The sequence below is a fragment of the Lytechinus pictus genome, unplaced genomic scaffold (assembly GCF_037042905.1).
Source record: "Lytechinus pictus isolate F3 Inbred unplaced genomic scaffold, Lp3.0 scaffold_19, whole genome shotgun sequence".
In the NCBI taxonomy this organism is placed as follows: domain Eukaryota; kingdom Metazoa; phylum Echinodermata; class Echinoidea; order Temnopleuroida; family Toxopneustidae; genus Lytechinus; species Lytechinus pictus.
Window position 1 is genome coordinate 11,346,055 of NW_026974140.1, and position 25,855 is coordinate 11,371,909.

At 37.3% G+C, this 25,855-nt stretch overlaps 2 protein-coding genes across 2 annotated transcripts in view; one reads left to right on the plus strand and one right to left on the minus strand.

The window, feature by feature from the left end:
• Positions 1–8,481, plus strand: part of LOC129260663 (gamma-aminobutyric acid receptor subunit beta-2-like) — a 34,313-nt gene extending 25,832 nt beyond the window's left edge. The window contains exons 6-7 of the mRNA XM_064114415.1: positions 4,762–5,021; positions 6,076–8,481. Of these exons, the coding sequence (XP_063970485.1) occupies positions 4,762–5,021; positions 6,076–6,486 (671 nt within the window). The 3' untranslated portion in view covers positions 6,487–8,481. The remainder of the gene's footprint in view (positions 1–4,761; positions 5,022–6,075) is intronic.
• Positions 8,482–13,921: 5,440 nt separating this feature from the next.
• Positions 13,922–25,855, minus strand: part of LOC129259965 (glutamate receptor 2-like) — a 36,524-nt gene continuing 24,590 nt past the window's right edge. The window contains exons 8-18 of the mRNA XM_054898076.2: positions 24,770–24,874; positions 24,118–24,234; positions 23,211–23,405; positions 22,514–22,729; positions 21,966–22,147; positions 21,255–21,453; positions 19,429–19,679; positions 18,508–18,619; positions 17,768–17,956; positions 16,712–16,843; positions 13,922–15,296 (exon numbers count right to left, since the gene is read on the minus strand). Coding sequence (XP_054754051.2) covers positions 15,207–15,296; positions 16,712–16,843; positions 17,768–17,956; positions 18,508–18,619; positions 19,429–19,679; positions 21,255–21,453; positions 21,966–22,147; positions 22,514–22,729; positions 23,211–23,405; positions 24,118–24,234; positions 24,770–24,874 — 1,788 coding nt within the window. The 3' untranslated portion in view covers positions 13,922–15,206. The remainder of the gene's footprint in view (positions 15,297–16,711; positions 16,844–17,767; positions 17,957–18,507; positions 18,620–19,428; positions 19,680–21,254; positions 21,454–21,965; positions 22,148–22,513; positions 22,730–23,210; positions 23,406–24,117; positions 24,235–24,769; positions 24,875–25,855) is intronic.

Genomic DNA, 25,855 nt, shown 5'->3' on the forward strand with positions numbered 1-25,855 from the left:
TCAGCCAATAAAGACTAGTGAAAGTTGTCTCTATCAGCTTGATAGATGACAAAATGTTGATAAAATGCTCATCCGATAGTCACATGTGATGTTGTCGATAGGAAATATATACATTTTCGAAGAATGGGTTTAATGAAATAAATCACAATCGTATGGGTTCATATCGAACAACATTATTGAGGGAACTGGGCAAACGAGTGGACAATGCGTGGATTGAATATCTTGAGAAAAGCAATGGGAGAAAAACGTGGAAATGCCTAACATGGAAGTATGTAAACTATACTTAAGTTTGAAAATGTTTGGTTTGGAGTCACTGGAAGCGAAGAGTGCATTCATTTCCTTGGTTAATCGTGTATTATTAGTTTCTTTTTTTTCAACGGGACTATGTGAAATCTTTGTCACATTTCTTTGTCTTTCAAAAAAAATTGAAAATGTTTAATGACGAATAGAAAGAAATGGATAAATGAATAAATAAAATAATAAACAATTCAAAGAAACAAAATAGATAAAACAAAAAACATGAAATTATCAAATGTCAGCGTTGTTTTCGTGGATTGCTTTTGATTACTATATTAGATCTTTATAATTCCAACCCTTTTTCTTCTAATGTTCAAGGAAAATTATTGCATTGAGTTTTAACCTCTTAAACATCTGAAGTAGGGCAAGGTGACGCCTATACAAGATAAAGTTCTGTTCAGAATCGCATCCAATCGTTTAACAGAACACGTATATATCGCGCCATTGGGTATGGTGATATCAGTGGCCTAAGATCAAGGGTTCATATACAAGTAATATCATCTCAAGAGCCGTCCTCCTTTCACTCGAAAAACCATGCGATATCAAAATCTGCTATTCTAGAACTCATCATTATCCGATGTTTCTCACGAAGAACGCTTTCTACGAAAGATCACATTATCACATTATATTCACTGGTGACCACATAGAAATCACATGACAGTGTTATACCCAATTTCATGTGGCCAAAGTAAGCAATGGTGTGTTCGATTTGTAAAAGTTATAACCGATTCTTTCAAAGGGAAGTGCTAAAGATGACCCTTATAGATCTTGAAGAAAAAACATAACCTTACTTTCCAGAAATAAACATTACCGCTTGCTCACTTACTTAAAAAAAGTGCATTAAAATGCTCTCCCGAGTAATGATAACTCTTACCTGTCTAATAACATTGTGGGCCTTCGTTTGGTGGTGACTAACCAACTTTTCTTTGGCTTGTTCTCACTTTTTAATATGAAGACAAAAGCCGCTTCCCCCCTCCCCCTCCTTCCTAGCAAATCCTCGATTTGGGCTTCCAATCAAGAAAAAAATGTATCCGGTATCCTTGGGTCATCATTATTCTTTACATTATCCAGTTGCTCAATCATTTCTACTGTCTTCCCTTCATTCAGTCACTCAGTTCTGGCCAATAGGACAATTATCGCCGATCACCTCGATGGAATCGATTGCCCTTCCGATCGTAAAATCTTCACAGATTAAGCGCGGGAAGGAGGTGACAACAAATTATGCTTTTCACGTCTGCGCTTTAGCTGCTAATCTATTGCGCAAACAAGGCCGCAAACCTCCATTTCATACGTGACACCAATTTCATAAAATCTTAAAATATGCATTTCTTTCCACGGTCCTTCCCCTTGATGTGTGTCCATGCATTTAATGGTCTCACAGCCGAGGAGGAGTGAAACGCACCTCATGGTCAAGTTCAAGGTCAAAGAAATTATGAAGTTACTTGACAAGAAATATGAACTGCTGTACCTTTGTTGAAATGGACATTTTTTAGTTTCTCTTTGAAATTATTTTTTTTTTTTCAGGAAAGGAAAATTGTCTCTCGTTAAAACGGGATCTAGCTCATAAAATTGTAATTTCCCCGTGATTAAAGTGAATCGGCACTAGAGTGTATAGATGTGAATATACAATGGTATAGGAAAAGGATACCTCAATCCTTCGAAATACCTTAAGGTCAGATAAATTTAGTTTTGAACTGTAGGAACTGCAGAGATGCATACTTGACATCAAACAGTGGATGACGGCAAACAATCTAAAGCTGAACGATTCAAAAACTGAATTTTTGAAGAAATTGCCTAAGATTCAACATAGAATTGATGATCTCAGTATTAATCCTTCAGAAAGATTTAAGAACCAAGGTGTATATTTTGATAAACACATAACTATGAATGATCATATTTCTACTGTTTGTTGTACCGTCACATATCGGAACAAAATTAGAATTCGTAGGTTTATTGATCAGTCAACTACTAACCATGCCATACGCTCCCTTATTCTTTCTCGTCTTGATTTCTGTAATAGTCTTCTTTGTTAAGTATACCAGCGGCCCACTTAGATCGTTTTCAGCGCCTCCAGAATTGGGCCACCCGTCTTGTTATCGAAGTCCACCGTAACACACCTCCTGAACCCCTGTTACATAATTACCTGGCAAAAGATCATTATCAAACTATTTCTTTTGGTATACAAATCACTCAATAACCTAGCCCCAAAATATTTGTCTGATTGCTGAGAAATTTATGTCCTAGGTAGAAGAACTAGATCCTCTGAAGACCTTCACTCTTGCATCCTCAATGGAATGGTACAAACTCCCTCTCACATCATGAACCTAATAGGTCCATGCTCACATTAAGAAAATCCCCAACAGTAAAAACTTTTTGTTCTAGGCAACTGCCTTTATTATTGTATTCCTTTCTGTATTTGCTTTTGTATGAATTATGTTAACTGAAATTGTAAGCGCTCTTGGCCATTTGGGAAAAGCGCGTAATGATTATTGGGTATTATTATTATTATTGTTGTTGTTGTTATTATATTTATTAATATTACTACTACTACTATCATTATTAATAATATTAGTAGTATTAATATTATTACTATTATTACTATTATTATTAGGAATTCAAATTACATTTTCTGCACGTATAGACCTACCTACCCATCAGTATTGCTACAAAGAATAGCTATCATAATTATAGCATGTTTGAGAAAGCTCGATGGATGGGTTACTGGCAATGAAACAAAAGTGGAGAAATTCAATGCCTTTTTTCAGGGGGGATCTATTTTTCCGGGCAAATGGAAGTCAATCACTGGTGCATCAATTTTGACTCAAATCCTGATTGAAGGATTAGGGACTATTGCTCTACCACTAGAAGGAAAGCACCCCTCATAACAACAAAATGATAGGGGTACCAATACGTTTTCCTCGTGTCGTTCCTTTCTTTTGTCGGACATAATCATTTTGAAAATAGGATGAAACAGCAGGGTCCAGTGATTTAGTGCATTGATAAACTTTGTTCTGCTCCATATTTACATTCGATTTCTGAATATAATTCCAAAATTATACAGGAGTGAATGACCACTCAGTCGATGAAGTTAATCTTCTTCCCGCCATAATAACAAGGGAATCAAAAGAAAACAATCGTGTTGATATCTTCATCAAATTTTAATGATGTTCGAGACGGGGAAGTAAAGTATCGACGAGAAGAGGTGTGTGACAAAAATGCTTTCTTTATGCTCAGTCCCACCAGCTAAAGCGTATCACGATCGATTACAGATATAACATTATTACGAATGACATACCATTGATCGGTTTGGGTGGGTTTCTTTGGAGTGTGACTGTAGTATCCCAGAGTCAGAATAGGCACCTGCTTCGTGCACAACGGGAAATTAAAGAACGTCGGCCAAGGAAATCAGGAAACCCTAAGGGTTCCAGCTCAGTCAAGTTTAAAAGAAATTCTTGATGGGGGATATTACTACCGTCACGACTGAGGATTGGTAACCTCTATGTCAACGATGGGCCATTTTGTTTGCGCCTGGATTGACTAATGTTCGCCAGGATCTAATATCGGAATTATCATAGGATGTGGCCAAGCGTGTAAGAATTACCGCTTCACCGAGTACGAACTGGCAATAGTAAAAATATTCCAATTTGTAGGTGTCAATTCCTTCAGCTATTATGAAAAATTATCTGTCAAATGTCTTATTTTGTTTGGGGATCGTTCTAACCTCCTGTGCCTCCATTTCCATATCGACCCCCTCCCTTCCCCTTCTCAATCTCATCTCGTTCTATGCCGTCCCCCTCCTCTCTCTCTCTCTCTCTGCTGCTATCACAATATACCCCACCCCCTCCCCTTGGATTGTCTCGAAAACGTTTCCATTTCCTTCAGATCGTTGACTTCATATTTATTACAATCCGTTGATCATCTATTTTGATAAATGGGAAAATGTAATTGAGGGCAGCGACTTCTGTCTATTATTGTTAGGCATTTCTGATGGAAGTGTTGGGACTGCCTACGTGCATTTCCGTTCGAGCATGGCAAATGATACCCTGTTTGGTCTTATAGGATGCAGCTATCAGGCTCTTGTAATCAGGATAGCAGTAAAATCAGAAAAATAAAACATAACCTGTAGTTTTTATATATATAAATAAATATATACGTAGAATTAGAATCATTTTATCAATAGCAATTCGAAATCATACTGTAAGCAATGAAAATTAATTTACATTAAAAAAAATGATGGGTTGAAATCCATATTTAATACGTTTCATTATTCTCTCTCTTTTAAAGCAAAGCAAACACAGGGGGATCGAATCCATCAATTATTGAAACAATCACGAATCAGTCATTGTTGTTTTGGTTTTGTCGGGCTTCACTAGTAGAAATAACGTAATCATTTATTTGTTGCTAGACAAATGTGACTTAGAGGTATGTGTTTTAACAACCATTCCATTTTCTTGATCTTCCTAGGAATAACTACGGTCCTGACGATGACCACGATCAGCACGGCAGTAAGGCAATCGTTACCAAGAATCTCCTATGTCAAGTCCATCGATATCTACGTCATCACATGCTATTCCTTCGTGTTCGCCGCCCTGGTCGAGTACGCCATCGTCAACTTCCACTATTGGTCTGAACAGAAGAAGAAAGTAAAGGAGGCGCATGGCATCAAGAATAACCCTTCGTCAAATAGCAATAATAAAAAACAGCCTGAAGTCAGATATGATCAGGTTTGTCCACTTTGATACAGTCACACCAATGATACTGACTCCAAACCGACCGATGATTTGCCATTCAAAATATATGTATTAGCTTTGAACAGTCTGGTAGGGATTTCATTAATGTGACTGAAGCATTAATGGTCAAAGGAGGGTGCTGTTTCACACAGTGTCACTCAGAGTTGTACTTTAAATGTCACGTGACCTGACGAATGCGGATATGAATTTTTATGTGCTAAAAGTATGGCTTTACGGAACTTGCCCTTTTTTGGAACCAATCAGTGGAAAAGTAGACTCTGTTATCTTTGAATTTTTTGTTTTAACTACATGAATTATAAGATTAAGAACCTATAGAAAAATGTATTGAAAATGCCCATTAAATGACAATGATCACTGGAAGGTCTTTGTCGAAAATAGGTGAACCGAAACAACAGTTACGGCCTACGTTTCGGAGCTGATGAAAAATTGGAAATATGTGATTTTTCCAGAGTCCACGACGAAACAGCCGTTTTAATTCACCATTTTTAAATAGTACTTCTTAGTTGCTCTTTATCACTCCAGAAGGGCATATGATACATTTTCTATGTTTTATTTAAGCGTTTTGCGTGACAGTACGAAAACCCCTGATATCAGAAGGTTCGGAGTGATCTACATATTTCATTGAGAATCTTCAATCTCGAGGGATTGGCAGTTACATACTTCTTTAAGACAATGCGAAGAATGAGGACAATAAAGGGTGACACGTAAATACCATTTAAAAATATACAAGCTGAACAAATCTTTAAAGATTCCCTAAAAATTTCAAGCTGGGAAGTTTGATTACACTCTAAGTAGAGGCTAAATAAATAGGAAATAATAATCATCATCCCGAGATCAAACGAGAATGATTATTTAAAATTATACTTCAGTCAGTTTGTAACATTGTCCTTTGCGTTTCTAAAATCATAAGATTTACATCAGAACCCTGAGAATATGTACTCATCAGAATACTTACAGCAATATTTTATAAAAATTTTATTTATGGTTATTCATGCTCTTTCTGTTAAAACTCCATTATTTTCAACAGTTACAGCAGTTCAACCCCCAGGTGGCGCTACGACTATCCCAACTGGATTCCGAAGAGGATAACGTCGACGACGGCGAAATGAAAAACAGCATAGGTTTAGACGCCATCAATGGTAACGACCGCTGTCATCGCCGAACATCACTGACATACAGACCACAGCACAGAAGCACAACACAAAATAATGCAAGAAACAGCACGTCATACGGACCGCGTTATACGAACGTCAATCCGAGTCTTACGAGGCGTCGGAAAAAGAAGCCGAAGAAGATCCGAGTTTTGCCGAAGATCCGAAATGTAAATACAGTAGACCGAGTGTCACGAATCCTCTTCCCTTTTGTGTTTTTAGTTTTTAATGTATTATATTGGGTAGGGTATCTGTACGTATTGCCTAATAAGTCAAAACATGAATAGCCATTGTATTTACACTTATTATCAGCATTAAATATATTTATCTCAAACTACATAGATTACATTGTATCTCCACAGCATAGTTATTGCGTAGAAAGAATAAACTCGCAATCCCTAATTTTTCTACATCTGGGGACCGTTTCATGAAAGTTGTCAGCACTGACAAGTTGTCTTTCTCCGACAGTTACCATAGTAACAGTCAGAGGCCAGTACCTTTCAGCCAATCAAAACCAAGGATTCACTGAAATTGTCAGCACTGACAATTTAGTCAGTGCTGACAACTTTGATGAAACACCCACCTGAACTACATATAGCATAGCATATACAGAATTTGCAAGCTAATAGAGATGTTAAATATTTTCTACATCATAACCATTCATAATTATGTTAAAAGAGGCGAGAGCAACGTTTGGGCCTCTTAAAAAAATTGTACACCATTAGATATCTTTGATCATATTGAACTCAGTTCTTGACCACTATTTCTCACAAATATTATAATATGCATCTAATAAGTTATTTTGGAACTAATGTTTTCACTATAAGCTTATCTTTTTTGTTCTTTCACCATATCTATGTTGAAAACATTGACGAATATGAATTCGAATATATCCAGATATAGTCTTATGATATCCTTAACCATACATTATATTTATCTTTTATTAATAATTTAGATGGTTTTTACATGTTTTTTTTCAATAATTGAAGTTTTTATTCCGCAAATACTGATTTCACATCACGCAAATCAAAGTTTTCCTCATACCTCTCTCATCACCATATCGCTAAATCATAGAATTTCCAATAGAGCTTATGCATGTGACGTCACAGTATCATAGTGCCCAGAGGTTAAAGGTATAGTTTTGAGATATGCGTCAGCAGCAGATCACCAATGCACAGAAGGCAATGATACTTGCCTCTAAGATCGCACTATGATAACGTCAATGCATAGGGTCTTTTCTGCTGGCACACCCCTTATTGCATCAGATCATGTAGTGTGAAATTTGGTTTCCTTGCCGAGGGACAAGTATAACTGGTGTGTTGGCTCAGTTGGTAGAGCGTCTGTCTCAAAAAGTGAGGTCGGGAGTTCAAACCCCAGCCGCATCAGACCAAAGGATGGGAGTTGCTGAAACCTTGTTTGGCGTTCAACGATTTAAGGTATAGAGCAACGTCGATCTGGCGCTGCTGAGTGACTGCCGGACCCACGATCAATTGGGCTAAATTAATTTTCGGAGTATTTCTATATATGATATCTTTTTCTAACAAAAAAAAAGAAGGATTTTTGTTTTTTATCGGCAGCGTTCGAACCCGAGTTTCGTGAATACAAGACCAGTTAATTGTCCGCTCGATCTCAGTACTTTAACTCAGAAAAATGGGAGAGAGAGTGATAGAGGGGGGGGGTTGATGTATAAGGAATGGAGTGAAGAGAAGAAAGGCAGGAGAGAGTAAGATACAGAGAAGGGGAAAAAGAGAGGGGGAGTTAAGTCTAGATCTAGACGTTAGTAGGTATTTGTTCAGAAAACCATATCTTTACTCTTTGCGTATAGTATATGCTTACCAATATACCAGTCTTCTCTTTTCTCGCCTTCTCTTATGGAGACTGGATATGAGCAGAGATTAGTGGGAGGTAGAAACTCTGAGGAAGAGATTGAGGCATGACAAGAGTAACACATGACAAAAGGTGTAGAGTGGGCAGTGGCAGAGTCGATATGAATAAATCTAGCATCGGGTGTAAAAAAATCTGAAAAGAAGAGGTTTCGAAGGATAGAGATAGAAAGAAGATAATGCAAAGGGGAATGAGCACGCGTTGATGGAACGCTTCAGGGATGAGAAAGCTAGTAGAGAGAGAGGGGGTGTAAAACAACAGAGCAGAAGTTTGGTTAGCAAAGCAAAATATTGAATATTTCGAACGACGAAAAAAAGATATAGATAAACAAATTCAATTCAAATGGATTGAGAGCAAATCCGCATAAGAGAGGAAATAAAGAAGAAATGAACGAACGGAAGAAAGAAAACATAGAACAAAAAGAAAGAAAGAAAGAAAGAATACAAACATAGACAGAAAGAAGGAAGTAATTGAGAAAGAAGGAAAGGGGAAGAGGGCGCCATAACACAAATGGGTTGGAGAGTATGTAACAGTAAAATATGTGGAAAGCAAAGCAAGGAGAGAGAGGGGGGGGGGGATAAGACAGTGCATGAAAGAGAGAGAGAGAGCGGAAGGGAGAGCAGAAGGGGAGGTATGAGGGAGATAATACGCAAGTTAAGATATTGACTGATGTAATGGTAGACGGATATAGATGAATAAAGCAAAACGATGATACGGAAGAAGCTAACTATTAAAATAACGAAAAGAGATGGAGGATAAACAAAATATACAGATCGTTATAATAACTTTTATATAGTTTGGAAGAAATGAGAGTTTAAAAAAATGCATAGAGTTAATGCCCAAAATAAAAGTAATGTAAGGTTGGCTTGCGGACATGAGATTACAGAGCATGGAGATATAATAAAATTATTTGGGAACAAGTATATGAGAATGATGAAATCGAAGACACAGTTAAATGGATGAAAGTAGTAGTTTTGTGGGAAGAAAAAGAGTCAGGAGAAAGAGAGTGGTTTGTTTCACGATTAATCTTTGGAGACTGAAAACTTTTAATTTTTTTTTATTATTCAAGTTTTAGAATGAATCATTGTCAAAACAAAAATCTGCAAATTATTTTTGCAATATCAGATTGATTTTTCGTTCAGAGGAAGTTTGTTTTTCTACTTCAAAGTTAGATAATGGTTTATTTTAATAAATCAATATTTTGCCTTAAAAATCCATCTGATTTAATGCAAAAACGCGGAAAAACATTTCACACATGTTGACCTTTGCATTTGTCGTCTCACCCTTTTCAACAAGATGATAAAGAGAGAGAGAGAGGGGGAGAGAGCGAGAGACCAACAAGATCTAACCTATCCTAATAGCATTTTCCATCCCAATAGGTTTATGAAGAGCTACCTGGGTTGTCGGTACTCTTCAAACTACAAACCCAATACGGCAAATTGAATTACCAAGCGCTAAAGCCAATTATGAAGTGCCATCATTTTACATGCTTTTATCCACCTATTAAATTATTCGACACGGTCGATATACGTAAGTGCGTTTAGCGCCTTGCAATTTTGTGTTCTGTTTTTCTTTTTTTTCCCGGGAAAGCCGATTTCGTGTCAAAGGATGAAAAAAAATCTCAGATAATCATTGCCTTAATAACTTTGTTTACGTCAGTAAATGTTATTATTCTTCTGGCCTTGCATTCGAGGTAGAGAGAGTTCGCTATTGGTTAATGGGACGTGCAATGCCCCACAATATTGTACACACAAGAATGATCCATGCTAACATTCATTCCCGTATTAAATGACAATAAAATTGATAATAAATCATACAAAATAACCGGTATTTTTTAATATTTATAAGAATGTAAATGAGTACTTAAATGCCAATCCAACTTTACTCATGAAACAAGACTAACTAAAATTGTATTCCATAAGAAGAAAATAATCACGAAAGAAAAAAAAAGAACACAGATCATGGGAACCAAGAAAAAAAGAAGGGAATGATAAGGACAAGACGGGAATAGGAAAGAACGGAAAATATATTAGGCCTACTGCATGAACATATCATAATTATATATTTTTCAATTACATTTACCCCCAAATATGGAAAAATATTATAACTAAACCTGAAGTTGTTAATATCAAACGAGAAAAAACAACCAAAACATTTTAGAGCGAGGAAACCGGGAATGTATTAGTAAAATAATTAAAATAAAATAAAACAGATTCTCCAAAGGTTCGTATTATCACGATTATGAAAGAGTGCGAATACAGAATTTAATATTTTTCAGTTAAACAAGTTGTACAATTAAAAAGAATCGTTTTGATAATTTGGAACATGTGATCTTTACCTGATGCATTGTGCGCTAATTAATTACTCGTGTGTGCCCTATACAGAGTAGATGGTGTCCCCGCCCGCAATAAGAGGCGTCATTCCGTTGGACAAGAACGCTTCTCGAAATAAGTAATATTTGAGAGCCTACTTTTTTCCGTGTTCACATTCGCCCCCCTCTCTCTCCCCCTCCTCTCTCTTAACTCTTGGCCTCCCTTAGATTTCCTATTGTCGATTTATTGTACTGATTTGAATCCCTCTGCAATTTTAAGTCGGGGGAAGTAATTGAATTAAATGGAGACTAAAGGGACCCTGCTTTATCCCTTATATCAGACAATAAATGGATGTATCTTGAGGCTGTACACGGAATGAGGAAAAGAGAGAGAGAGCAAGGAGGGGGGTGGAAGAAGAGAGAATTAAACGGAGAGAGCAATGGAGAGAGAGAGTGTGCCAGCTAGTGGGATTGAAAACAGAGATAGAGTTTAAGGAGGAGAGGAAGATAAACTGAGGGTCACAGAAAAAGGGATAGACAACAAAGAGAGAGAAAGAGAGAAAGAGGAGATACCAGTTAAAGTTTCATGAAGAATCCGATAGCAAGGAGAGGGGGGGGGTAGAAGCGAAAGTTTGAGGAAAGTATTGATAGGGAGATGGGAGAAGTGAAAGTCGGATGAAAGAATACAACAAGGAGAGGGGGGTGACAGCTTGAGGAAACAATACAACAGAGAGAGAAAGAGAGAGAGAAGAGGGGTGGAGGGGTAGAAGTGAGAGTTTGAGGAGAAAATATAACAAGGAGAGAGAGGTGGGGGAGTGAAAGTTTGAACAAACAATACAACATATATAGAGGGGTAGAAGTGAATACAAAGGGAACGATAGGGGAAAGGGCCCCGGGAATATTTTTTTAAACAGGAGGTACTGGTTTAAATTGAAAAAAAGGTTTTCATTACAAACTGCAGAAGGTCATTTGGGTCACGATAAATTTGACAAGCAAACAAAACAAGGGTTTTGCTACAAAATGAAGGTGATTGGGTCCAGGAAAAATTTGAGAAGCAAAAAAAAAATTGAAAGTTATTTTTGTTACATTTCTGCTATTTAGCATATCTACCAGATTTCTAGGATGTGCTGTATAACAAAAGCAACACCCCAGGTAAATCACCCCCAGCACCCCCCCCCCCCCGCTTCCCAGGGCCGTGATAAAATGAAGGGTAGAAGTGGCAGTTTAAGAAAAGAATCAGGTAAATAAGGGGGAGTGGAAAATAATCCAATAAATTGAGGGAAATCTTATACTAAATTACATCTTAGACAACCAAAAAAAAAGGTTAAGATAAGATGATACGAGCACATAGAAGCATTCAGTAAATAACGAACAAGTGAATGATCAATTCTTTGCCATCTTATTTTATTTTCTATCAGTATCACATAATTAATATATATTTAGACATTGGATAGAATGATAAACAGTATACCCTTTCTCCTATCTGGTTTTAAATGTAAGCCTACTGGGTCTCCGATTCATAGAAACTGGTAACATTAAGATTGATTGGCTACTGAGTACTGTTACCATGGGAATTACACTACTGGTGACGTAAGCATGATGATAAGTCATTTATGAAACGAGTCTCTGATCAGGTCGGTTTCAATATTATACATGCTAAACAAAAATGTTCAATATATATTTAAAATTGAACATATCCGATTAAATTTGAAGACAATAATTCGTTTTCAATTTTATTTAAGCTCTTAAAGAAGAACAAAAATGGGCTATAATAGCCCAGTCATTTTAGGCCAAGATTTGGCCAACGAGGTTGTTTAAAATTTATGTAACCTGAATATTTTGTTTTACTGCGTACGCCAGTCGACTCTTATCAATCATGACAAATATCGTTACATTTTCCACCATCTCTATGTAAGCACATTTATAACGAAATTACTTGTGTGCACCAATGCAATATAGGGGAAGGCATGGTAAGTTGAGCATAGGGGCAAGTTGAGCCACCAGCCCCAGGCCAAAAATGAATGAGTCAGATATAGTGGTGGTGTCATGTATTGATGACCCATTGCATAACCCCTAACCCCACCACATTGTTTTCAACTTTGATACAAAAAGCACTTTTTTAGAGGGTAAAATACAAATTTCAGCCAAAAAAAGTTTTAAAAAAGTATAAAATAGATAAGTGCTTTCTACACACACACGTCTTTAGATATGATAAAGACATAAGAACAACATTTTAGTCCAGGTATGGATCTTCATTCTTGTCATAATCTTTTTCATGATGGATGCATAAGAAATGTGTGGATGCGAAATTGTCGCATTAAGTTCGGACTGGGGTAAGTTGAGCAAGCCAACATGGGGCAAGTTGAGCCATGGTAATTCTTATGGTAATGCATTTAAAAAAAAAACCTTAAAAAGCCATCGTATGCAGGTAGAAAGGAGCAAATTTACGTGACTGTTCTTTTCCTCTTAGAGGATGTTAGTATTTATAGAGAATTAGCAAGTGAAAAGACTTTAAATAAAAAAAATTGACATGCTGGTTCTTCCCGCATACATTTTGTACATAGTTTTTGTGGCTCAACTTACCCCAGAAGGTGGCTCAACTTACCCCACAGATGGAGCAAGTTGAGCCATTTGACCTTGCTTTTTTCAAAGGTGACAATGACTTTCAGTGTGGGGGTAGAAAGTTTTTATAGGTGAAAAATATTTCAGAAGAATTAAATTTTAAGGCAAGGTACGTATTTCTACAAGATCATTAATCTTATCAATTCTAACATGGAAAAAGCAAAAAGTGTCACAACTTACCCCGCCCTCCCCTACATGTATGTGTTACCCTATGTAGATACAATATAAAAGGTTTAAGCACAGATACTGATAAAAAGTTATACCCCTTCAAGATCCTTACGTTCCTCCTCTTCCAGTTCTCTCGTTACCCCCAAAGTTTCCAAAACCTGGGGGGACAGATCATTTGTTTACTCATTCTCCAAGTATGGAATAGCCTCCCTGAAAACAGTAAACAGTGCTTGACCTCTAAAACATTCAAACAATACCTTAAATAAGTTCTCTTCAATTCTTCTTAATTTCCTTTATAATTTCGACAAAAGCGCCTTAAGCACTCTACAGAGTGGATTTGGCGCGATATAAGTCTAATTATTATTATTATTATAAAAAAAGATACCAAGCACTGCTGTTGCCCTTCTGATCATGCTCAAGGATGTGAATTGATGAGCCTAGTTTAGAGGATGGCATTTTCCTGGTCAGATCATGGAATTTCCTGGTCAGATTCTGCATAGAGAATGATACTATACAGTGCATAAGCTACAGCAGTGTTGCATGCATACTAGGAATGAGCTGAAAAGTTCCACTGTTAAATAATAGATTGTGTATTCCAAACCACTGGAACCAAACCAATTAATTTGTTATAGAAGCTAGAATAATGAAATGCACTTCCTATATCCGCGCATGTAATTGAGAATGATTTTAATTTTTAGGAATTTATTCAGCCGTATATCAGAGGGGCTTTTTTTTTGGGGGGGGGGCGGTGCGCTGTATGTTCCTTGCTATAATGAATTATGAATCATGTGTTCATTTTCTTTTCATATTATATTTCAAAAGATATATCATTTACAATATTTTTGTACCATTCTTACCGGATATATTATTGTTACAAGCAAAATCACATTCGTTTGTGTTTTATTTCAATTTCCTTTGCCTTTTTGTCGGAAGCGTAAGGCTTCATTTACCTCCTAATCATGTCAAAAAAGAAATTCTACCATTTTACAACCAAATATCTAAGATTCGATATTAACAACAACGTGAACATGTAAAATAGATATCCCGACAATTTTAATTCTGGGCTATCGCGATGGTTTAGAATGTTATCATGATTATAGTGCATTAAATCCTATTTTATTTACGTTTTGTACCTTTTTATGGAATTGGGGTTTTAAGCCTGAAATGATTAAATATATAGAATGATATATATTACCATGTCTCACATTATATTGTGTCAATATTATACAACTATGTACAAAATTTACATACAATGCTTGTGATTTTATCTATAAGAAATAAAATGTTTTTCTTATAAAAACCGAATATTTTATCTGTCAGCTGTCATTAATATGAGTAAAGCTGCGCTTAACTGCAATCATCAACATCATCAGAATGATATTCATTGTCATCATCTTCTTCTTCTTCTCCTCCTTCTCCTCCTACTTTTCCTTCTTCTTCTTCTTTTTCATCATCATCATCACCATCATCACCACCACCACCACCTCCAGCAATCATAATCAACTTGCTATTACTTTCTAAGTTTTCTTATTTCTAGACCATTACTGAAATTCACTTGACACCAGAATAAATTTGACCAGAATTAAAAAATGATATTTACGTACAGTAAATATTGTAAGCAATTCATTATCTATACATGTAAAGGATCCCACTGGAAACTTTCGAGCTTTCGTGAGTTATCCCGTCCAAGTCTGTTTTTTTTTTTAATGCTACTGTATATATGTGACCTGGCGAATAAAATCAATCAATCAATAATATACATTTGAAAAAGCGAATTAAGCCGAGTAATTATTGCACCTTGACTCAGTCAATTGTAAACAATTTAAACTAACACCGATTGAAAAATTGTGTTATTTTTTTAACATTGACGAATAATTTTAGGATAATGCATGCAATGGGGGAAATGACTGAATAATTTCAGAAATGTACAATGTACTTTTAGAATTCAAACTTCTTCTATCTTTGATTGTTATAGTTGTAGGTAAGAGATTATTGTAAACTATCTTCTCTTGATTTTATTCTTCAAACATCAGTGTGGGTCACTGCACTCCCTTGACTGCCGGATTTCTTCTTACAGAGGGCGCTATTTACATTTCCTTCTTCAGAGGCAATCTGGAATCCACAGAAAGACAATTTGAAACAGGGAATTCAAATTTAAAAATTGTCATGAATTAAATAATTAAAAAGAAAGTAAAATATCGCATTGGACTAATATAGGAGCTTCTGAAGTTTTTATACTGACCAATTGAATATTTGTTTTACTCTCCTTAAATTGTCTACTTTACTTTGACATGATTACCATGTGAGTAAAAAAACCTTGACATTTCACAAATCCCCACTTTAGGGGGGAAATATGTCATGAATGCATAATCATTATATATGGCTGTAAAGAGTGTTTTCTCCCAAATAATTTGATACGATATTCATGTTGATGTATTCATCCTTGGATAATCAGTAGATATTCTTTGCAGTGATGTAAATTTTGACTTGCACCAAAGTAAGGCATGACTGCAATGAATAAAACCAGATGCCAATGATGTCATAATCCTACACGAGTTAGTGAACATATTTGCTAATCCATTTTTGAGAATTGATACTAACATGTGTTTATTAAACAAATTATATTGTAAATTATTGGAAAAGGTGTTTTGAAATGGAAGTTAATGCAACCTTTGTAGGATTATGACATCACTGAATGAATCCAGATGGATTCATTCATTGCAGCCATGTCTTAATTTGGCACAAATCAAAATTTACATCGCTGCACAGAATACCTCTTGGTCATCCAAGCGTTATTACATAACACATAAATATGGTATCAAATTATTTGGGAGAACATACTCTTTCAGGCCAGAAATAATAATTATGTGTTTATGACATATTCATTCCCTAATTGATGATTTGTGAGGTGTCTTTTTTTTTACTCACAAGGGTATATGAGAGTGTCCAACAGGTAGAAGACGTTCGTTGGTCAGAGCACTGGCCATTGACGTACTGGCGAGGGAGGATCCAGCGTTTCCCAAAGGAGGGGGCACATTATTCTAGAGAAAATGTTTGACCAACAAAAAAAGAAAGTCTTCACTCCCAAACGAAAGTGACTTATGTCACGAAAAAAATGATAAGAAAGTATTCACTTGAGTATGCACGCCGAATTTCTATTGCTTTCAAGGCCCCCCTTGAAAGCAGGGAGGGGGGGCACTAGCCAAATGTGACCCCATCTGAATCCACCACTTCATACCGTTGTCATGCATTTTTTTGGAGGTGGGGGTTTCCAATTTTTATAAGGGGGCACGTGAGAATGATTAACCTTTCAGCATGGGATATTAGTAAGATGTCATCCTTCCTGAAATGAACATTATGTGGAATGTATAATAGTTAGTCCGTTTGTTAGTCGTCTTTGAAAAAAAAAATTGTTACTGATTGTGGAAGCCTGCAAATGTGATGAATATTACTTAACAAGTGGCATATCTTGAGGTAAAATCTATCTAGAATAGCGATGGGGGGGGGGGGGGTAACACTGTACTAACCGAGGGGACAATTGACTTCTGAGCAGTGGCAGGGGTAGATAGTTCATCTGTGCCTGTCTCAGATGTGCCGTCAGAGGGCGACTTCGTAGGAGCAGGCATGCTACGACGACGGAGAGAAGCAACCAGCCTCTCCTGTTTTCCGCATCAGTTCATGGTTGTCGAAAAAGAAAAAATATATATTTGACGGTGTTGAAAGTTATACAGTGAAATATGGGGCCCATTTCAAAAAAAGTTACAACTATGGTAACTTTTCTATTATTGTTACTACCAAGGAAACGAAACCTCGATTGTGATTGGCTGAGCCCTGTTACCATGGTAGTTACCTTTTATCATGTTTGAAGTTGCCATAATGGCAAAATTACCGTAGATGTAACGCTTTATAAACCGGGGAAATGATCTTGTTAAGTCGAGGAGAGGGAAAAAAAAAATCAGCATATATTAAAAAACGTATAAATTCCTTGCCTTAAATAGGCCTTCACTGTGATTCACATTTTCAGAGGTCAATTTGTTCAAGGAAGGTTTCTACTTTATTGTAGTATTCACTTTTCATGCTAATATCTCGAATTATAAACATAATACAAAACATTATTCATAAATCAGAAGCGCTTTAATTCTTGAATAAAGAATTTCGTAGTTGGTTTTTGGACTTTGTGAGGAAGAGATATTTCAAGAATAAATGCATTTTCTTTACACGGAAGTAACAACATCGTGTGAGGAGAGGCTGTACTTCCTGCTCTCTTATGCCATTGAGAAAACGCCTAAAAGATAGAGTGGCTAAATATGTATTTTCCTTCTTACTCACGAGCTGTTATCATTTTGTCTACCAAAATAATTTTACGTTACCTTACACTTTCAATAGGGCTTTAAGTTTTTCAGGTGATTGTAAACTCCAAAGTAAGCTAAATGAATAATTAATATTTGGTAAGGCAGTTATACTCATTACCAGGTCCCTCGGAGAGGACCATGAGCCGTTTTTCCCATGCTTGCTTCCTAACAAACATTAAAATGCTTAACTATCCAGTAAACTAAATAGCCACTGTCACCATCTATACATACATGAGCGATGCGGGCACGGACGTTAAGCCAGATCCTTCGAAGCCCACAGGAGCCAAGTTCCTCCCTGATCTGTTTTTTAGAACGATAAATGAGATCAACGATGGACACCAAAAGCGCTACAGCTGTCCCTGCTAGCAGGATGTAGAATACTCCAGCCAGCTTGTCCAGGTTTAAGGCTCGTGTGTCCGTCTGTAAGAAAAACATCAAACCAGAAGTTTATTTTAGGTCTATCATGTTTATAATGTTGCGATAAAGACTTCAGATGCCACATCCTGATGTCCTATATGGCGATTAATGACAACATTCTTTCGCAGTGCAATTCAGAGATTTGCAAGAAATAGCAAAGTTTCTTTGAAGGCATTTGTACTGAGTTCAAGCCAACAAAATGTTATTTCCAAGAACACTACCATTTAATTTCATTTCACTTTTATTTCCATATGCAACAATCAAATAAAGAAGTGACATAGTAGGTATTGTACAATGTAGAACATTAAACTTAATAAAACAATGAGTTCATAATATCCAATATGCAGTTCATGTTACAGGTTTGGTATGGACGGTACTGCTGAAAAGCTCTGCTCAGTGTAAATTGCAGTCCCCACTTTGAAAATAATGTTTTTTATATGAAAGCCATAACTGTAGTCAGTTGGTAACTTCGTTTAGAATTAAAAAGTATAAAATTAATATCCCTGATTGAGCTGCGTGATGTGATATAGGTCTATATAGATCAACTGACTCACTCCATCTGTGTCATCCTTGACGCATTGTGATCTATTCACCCAATACTTCTCTTCCAGTCGGCGGAGTATATCTCTTTCTCGTAACTCCAAAATAGCCACAGTCAGTTCTTTCCTGGCAGAAAAATATAAATTAATAATGATAAATTTATATTTATATCATTTATTAGTTTAATTAACTTTTTTAGGGGGGGCGGAACATCCTATCGGCAAAATACTACTTTGGATATGGGTGTATATCAATAACTTACCGATAATTACCTAAACGTTTTGTCAAATATCATTTTCAATTTAGGAAAAGAGGGAATATTAATTATGTCAAAAATATTTTGAAAATTATACTACCACAGTCGGATTTTCATGCCAAGGTTATGGATAGGGACTCACTGAATCGTATATTTTAGAGTTTAATGGTTTTTTCCACAATGTATCAGACTACCCACCATCTACCATATGTTCGGACATATCTTTCATCAATGATCTTCCGTATTACGTCATTCTCTGATTGGTACAAGCTAAAGATGGGGTTTCCGCCAGATTGCATCCCATTTCCGTCTCTTGGGAGTTTTTTTTTCGTAGCTCGTCTGATAAGCTTTCTTTGGAGGCTTCCAGTGGATGGGGAGAATTAAAAGAAGAAAAGGTCGGAATCTGGACTACTAATCCACATGAACAAAATTTGACCAACTCTTCATCTTAGAACAGTCTCACCGATCAACGTGACTGGTTCTCGATCATTCATTATAATATCCAGGAAGTGTTTCATGACAAAAATTGTTCGTGATTTTCACCGACATTTTAGTTCTAAGGCTATCAGTGCAAGAATTCCAGTAGCTTATTACAATATTGGGAGAAAATCACTATTTGTTTCATGATAATGCTCCCCCCCCCCCCCATCGGAAACATTGGAACCCTGGTATAACTTACTGTAGTTCAACAAGATGCTTGGACACCGCAATGCCGTAACTACTTGTGCCTATTGGATCTCCTACAGCCATTGTGTCACATGGCTTCTGTGTTTCTCTGTACTCGTTCATCTTAGACTCGAGGAGGTATGCGTACTTGCCGTCGCTCTCCCGGACACGATTTACTCCGTCTTCCGTACTCTCTGCCAAAGGGGAGGGCTCAGTGTTCGCCATGAAAGACCACATCTTGCGATACAGCGGATGGCTAGATTTCTGAAGGTTCACAGGAAAGATATTACAAACATAATTTTGTATTTCAAACTGTATACAAATAATGCACGTAAGCGCGTGCATGCAGGGCCAAATAATGAACGATGTGCGAGAAGAGCCCATGGATATTCCGCACCGAGGTCCGCAGGACCGAGTGCGGTATATCCATTTGGCGAGTCGAGCACAGAGTTTACTATCTAGGTCCTCTATGCACAAGAATCCGTGCATTATTTGTTTTATACAACCCCCCTCCCCATATTACTGAGTTGACCCGAATGCTATACTTGATCTAAATTTTAGATAATTCCAGACCTCGCACTATACTGCACTCTGACATCAGAGTGCATGATAGTACTTATGGTATGACGTCAGAAAGCAGGATAGTGCATTTTGGATGCAATAGTGCAATGCGCTGATCTGATTTGGACCAATCAGATTACAGAACATTCTTGGGAGTTGTATGATAATATACAAATAATGCACGGAAGTGCGTGCATGCAGGGCCAAATAATGAACGATGTGCGACAAGAGCCAATGGATATACCGCACCGAGGTCCGCAGGACCGAGTGCGGTATATCCATTTGGCGAGTCGAGCACAGAGTTCATTATTTAGGTCCTCTATGCACAGGAATGCGTGCGTTTTTCGGTTTATACACCCCCTCCCCCATGTTACTGATTTGCCCCGAATGCTATATTTGATCTAAATTCTAGATAATTCCAGACCTCGCACTATACTGCACTCTGACGTCAGAGTGCAGGATAGTACTTTTGGTATGACGTCAGAATGCAGGATAGTGCATTTTAGATGCAATAGTGCAATTCGCTGAATATCATGTGATCCGAACATTCTTGGGAGTTGTATAATGATTATTTACTGGTCACCTAGGTGCTTGGTGGTGCGTTTGGGATTCCAATAGACACACTTCATCATGTTTTTTATGGCTGATGTGGGGGAAACTATTGAGTTTTTACACGGTCTCAACGAGAAAAGGAATTATAGCTGGCTGTTAAATATTATTATCTAGTTTTAGTTGGTAGTAATATTTACAGGAGGCAATTTATGGATGATGAATGACTGACATTTGCTATGATGAGTGTTGAGAATATCAATTGATACTAAGTGCAGCTGACAACCGTCGCACACATTTGGCCAATCATAAATCCTCGTTTCACTGTATATTATTATGAATAGCAAAATGGAAACTACTCGTAGGTGGCGGTATATTATGGTTAGTCCAAAATCAAACTTTCAAAACTCTTAAGTGCCTCAGTCCGATCAAACTCTATCAAAGCTTCTTAACCCATTAAACCAAATGTTTTACTTCGAGTCGAAGCTAAGAGTCCGAATCACGAGACCGCTCGTTAAAGTTAATCCAATCGTCATTTGGGACAAAGACGAAGATGACCTCGCTTGATATGCTACAGTCACATTGTCTTCAAACCAACAGATAGGCAGTTCGATCACATCACATCTAGTCAATAGAGTCGGTTGCCTTTGTGAGACTCTACCATAATGATAACCTGGAGACAGACCTCCTCGTCGTCTCCTTACCTTTATGGACTATACATGTACCTACCCTAAAGAACTCGACAGTGGAACCACCCTTGTGGACACCATACTGGATCTTAGTCTGAGCAGCCAGATCTTCAGCAGACTTGATAGGTGACTGCATGCTCTGAGTTGTAAGGAAGGCTGCTAGGTTAGCTGTGTATGATGAGATGATAATGAGAGTAAAGAACCACCATACTCCTCCCATAATGCGTCCAGAGATAGACCTACAATATTCAGAGGAGGCAACAAAATTGTGCAAATAACGTTATTGCCAGACTTGATGATTGCATAGTAGTCGTTAGGGAGGTTCACTTTGCAGAGCAAGGTCGCCTGAGGAAGCAAGTATAGGGTATTCCCTCTTCTGGTCTGATGAAGGGAAGGATGTAGGGCGTCATGGTCTAGAGTCATATCTCGACTTTCAATCTGAGGGACGTGGTTCGATTCCACGCCATGGCGTTTTTTCCTTTAGCAAGAAATTTACCAACATTGTGCTATACACTCAACCCAGGTGAGGTGAATGGATACCTGGGAGGAAGAAATTCCTTGAATGCTTTAGCGCCTATATGGCGTAGCACGGCTAAAGCCGGGGTAATAATATCAGCGCTTTGTATCCTCAGACAAAAAGCGCTTAATAAATCAAGTTATCATTATTATTGAGGATGAAAACAGATTCTCAGGCATTGAATTTTATGATAAGGAGCTCCGAAATAAAACGTAAAATGATGATGATAGTTACCTTGGTAGAATATCACTCCCTTGTTGCATGAGGGCGCCCAAAGCAAACCAGAGACTATTCAAGATGTAGAAGTCGTTCGTCCACTTCACTCCCTTACCGGCACCTGCTACTCTGTTGCCGTTAGAGACGTCATCAGAATTATCTGTTTCGATACGCCATTCTGATGAGCTAAAGCGACATATCTATGTGACACAAAAAAAGATAGAATAAACCTACGAAAGGAAACGTCATAAAGTAATTAACCCATTGACATGAGTGAATTTGACTTTTCAAAGAGATCATTTACATGGATGCTTTAACACTAACAAAATGACAAGTTTTCTTTCAGCCAATAAATGATATAATTTGCAGTAGATTGTAAGATTCGGATTATGAAGTGCTTTTTTTCGATTTGCAGAAGAAAATGGCACTAACAATAACGCAGTGCTCAGATTGATGGATACAACTATTTACCCTTAAAACAATCTTTGTTTGGCTCTTATTGTGGCATTCAATTTGGGGACATAATACCAAAACTTAAAATAAAACCACATTGTGTTAATGATTACCTGGAACATTATCATACTGACACCACATGTAGCTAAGGCAAGGCAAATCCATATCTCATTGGTAAACGGCTGAAAGAATGAGAAACCCGATGGTCGAGGTGACTTCATTTTCTTGATCATGATACTAATGCCGAAACTCATATACGGTTTGGTGAAAGCGACCACACGCTCACGGTCGGTGTTGATTGTTAGAGGAGCAACCGATATATCAGCACTCTATAAAAGCAAAATATTCAGTATGTTATCACTTCAATAATTATTTAGTGTATTCATTTAGGGGCGGAAAGCACAATTATATCTCATTTTTGAATTATGGGCGTTCGCTTGCAATCGTTTTCTGAAATAATAAATCATCTACACTCATAATACATGTAATAACGACAAATAACAATAGATCTTTGGCAAAGAGCTTTTATTAATAAGGCAGAGTAAGTCAATGTGATCAGGACATGAGAGCATTTCATGCAAAATAACTCGTCATATCTTTAATCTTTCACTCGACAGTGATAATCAGTCATCTGTGCTTTTCAGCCAATCGAAACCAAGGAAGTTATCAGATTCGATTTTTATTTTCAGATGACCAGTGTTGACGAAACACCCCCTCCCCGAGATTCCACAACACACACCAAAGAGAAAAGGAGGGGGAGTGTGTGATGGGGAAGAGACAGGGGGTAGCGGAATTCATTCCAGTACTTACCCCATACATGAGCTCCCCAATCATTCCGTCCCATTTTCCATTCTTCTGCTGTGTTCCATAGTTTCCATCTTTGACTAGCTGTATACGGTATTTGAATGGATAGATCTCAACAATCTTCTTAAGAAGATCAACGCAGAATCCTTCATAGCGACTCGTTCCGTCCGGTAGGGTCACGTTCATCAAGAAAGGATCATCCTAGGGTGATATAAGAATTTACATCGAGAGAATAAAAGAAAATGTACATTAATTGCTTCTCAAACTTAATGAGCAATATATAGTAATTATGAGGTGCTGATTATCTAGTTCCCTATTCAATGGCGCATTATATGTCACTCCGGCTGTAGCTTCAGCTGCTAAAGGCGCTTGATGCATTAAAGGAATTAATCCTGCCGGGTACCCATGAACCTCACCTGGGTTGAGTGCAGCACCGGCAATGTGGGTATATTTCTTGCTGAAGTAAAATACGCTTTGGCAGGGATTCGAAACCAGATGCCTGTGACTGAAAGATGAGAGTCAAGTACCATCTGCTTATGGAATGTCCTGCCCGCAACAGTGGTTTTGGCTCTGTCAACAGAGTCTTTCAGGAGCCACCTGGAATCACTCACCCTTTTTTAGGTCTCCAGTCAAAATACATCTTTCTTTCTTTTTTACCCATTTACCTAAATTGAATGCAGCACAAGGTAAACTAATTTCTTGCTTAGGGAAATTATGCCATAGCTTGGATTCGACCCCACGACCCTCTGTTTCAAAGTCCGGAGACTGTGTCACTAAGAAACTCTCCATCGCTCAATAAATAACACATAAAATTTAAATGCGATATTTACCAACAGAATCACTATGTTTACAGCAAACTCCAGAAAAATATTATTGCCCCTGGTAGAATTACTTCTTTAATCTGTCCACTTACCAAAACTGATGTAATAGTGAAAGTTCGGTTCTCGTAATCATGACTTCCTTTTCGGCCGTGGGTGTCACTATCAAAGAAGGATATTGGAGGATCGTTTTTCTGATTCCATGTGCCAACCTGGAGTAAAACGACGGAGCGAGGGATGCAAAGATTAACACCGTTAAAACGGGGTGTTAAAACGTGTCTCCAAAGGACACCTCCCTAAGGTGTCACCATTATTACATCTTAGAAAAAATATTAAAGATTGGACATAACAAAAAGGAGATACAGCTACATCCATATAAAAATAACACCTTTAGTGTTGAACTAATACTGTAAATTTAACACTATAGAGTAAAATGAATGGTGTAATCCTCTGTGTACACCGGTTAACCTCTAACGTTACCGGCTTTTTCCGTGTATGACAGCTTGAAATTCCGAAAGCACTGCAGAAAAACGTATCAAGGGGGGGGGGGGGCTTCACTCCATTATTATAAACAGAGATGTGAAGTGCAAATTATGTAAAATTGAATTAAAGTTACCACAGTTTCACCGGCTAAACCGATTCCAGATATTCTTAAAGTATTACATTATTTCCAATGACATATCATTACTCGGGTTGGAGTCGATTGCATTGGTGATTGTATCGTATAAAGGGAATTGTGTATCTTACTTGGTCCAGGACGCCATTATGAAGACCAAGTATCTGAAGAGAATAGTTGGTCCTCGATCCATTTTCATCGAATTGTATCCGTCCACTCAACTGATCTGTTGCAGTCTGGTAAAACAAAAAAAAATGTTTTTTTTTTTTTTTTTTTTTGCAAGTTTAGGAATTGACCTGTTGCCGCTGTCCATCCAGTACGATATGAATTATGTTCTCCTGAATATACACCCAGTGAATAAAAGAGTAACATTATCTACCTTGGTACTGAATTATATATATTCAGTTGCTTTTATTCTCTCCTCCATAACAGAAGCGAGACCAAGTCGCCATTTTGCCGACGCCGCGGCGTCGTCAACATGGAAATCTGAACCTATGGTTAAAATTTTGAAATGTCGTAGACCTAGTTTTTGAAACATGGAAATACGGGTAATCAAGTGTATCTGGACATCCTGCTTGAGTTTCAGGTCACATGACAAAGGTCATTCATGAACACTTTCTACAGAAATCCTAGAAAATCTAAAGACTAATATAATTGCAAGAATTGTTTGGCCTTTTATATACGAATTGTCTTCCCGAATATTATGAAAACGAATATCCACTCAGTAGTCGATCAACAACAAAAAATCAGTTCATATCATGCTTAGATGGATAAAATAATATTATCGCAATAAGCCGATCATTGATATTTCGGAAGAAGGTTTGCCGGAATCTGATAAATAAGATACATAGTCACGTGACAGCGACCGAAGTTACCATAGCAACTTCTGGTAGTCGATCCCCCAAAAATAGAAAATAAAAAAATAAGTTCACATCATCCTTAGATGGATAAAATGACCACTTATCGCTTAAAGCGGTTTCACATCTTTTTCACACCATATTTTATTTTCTAGAAAGGGCTTGCAACAGTCGAACGTTTTTAACGCTCTTCCACCCAGCTCTGACTGAACACGTCAAACAAGATGGAAAACAATTTATATTATATTTTAATAGTCAGTCCTAAGTAGCTTTAAAAGATAGAGAACCATCCAATGCGGTCCCTTTAAAGCCAGTTTGACGCCACGAGGATAGAATATGTCAGGCTCTATTTGATTTTTA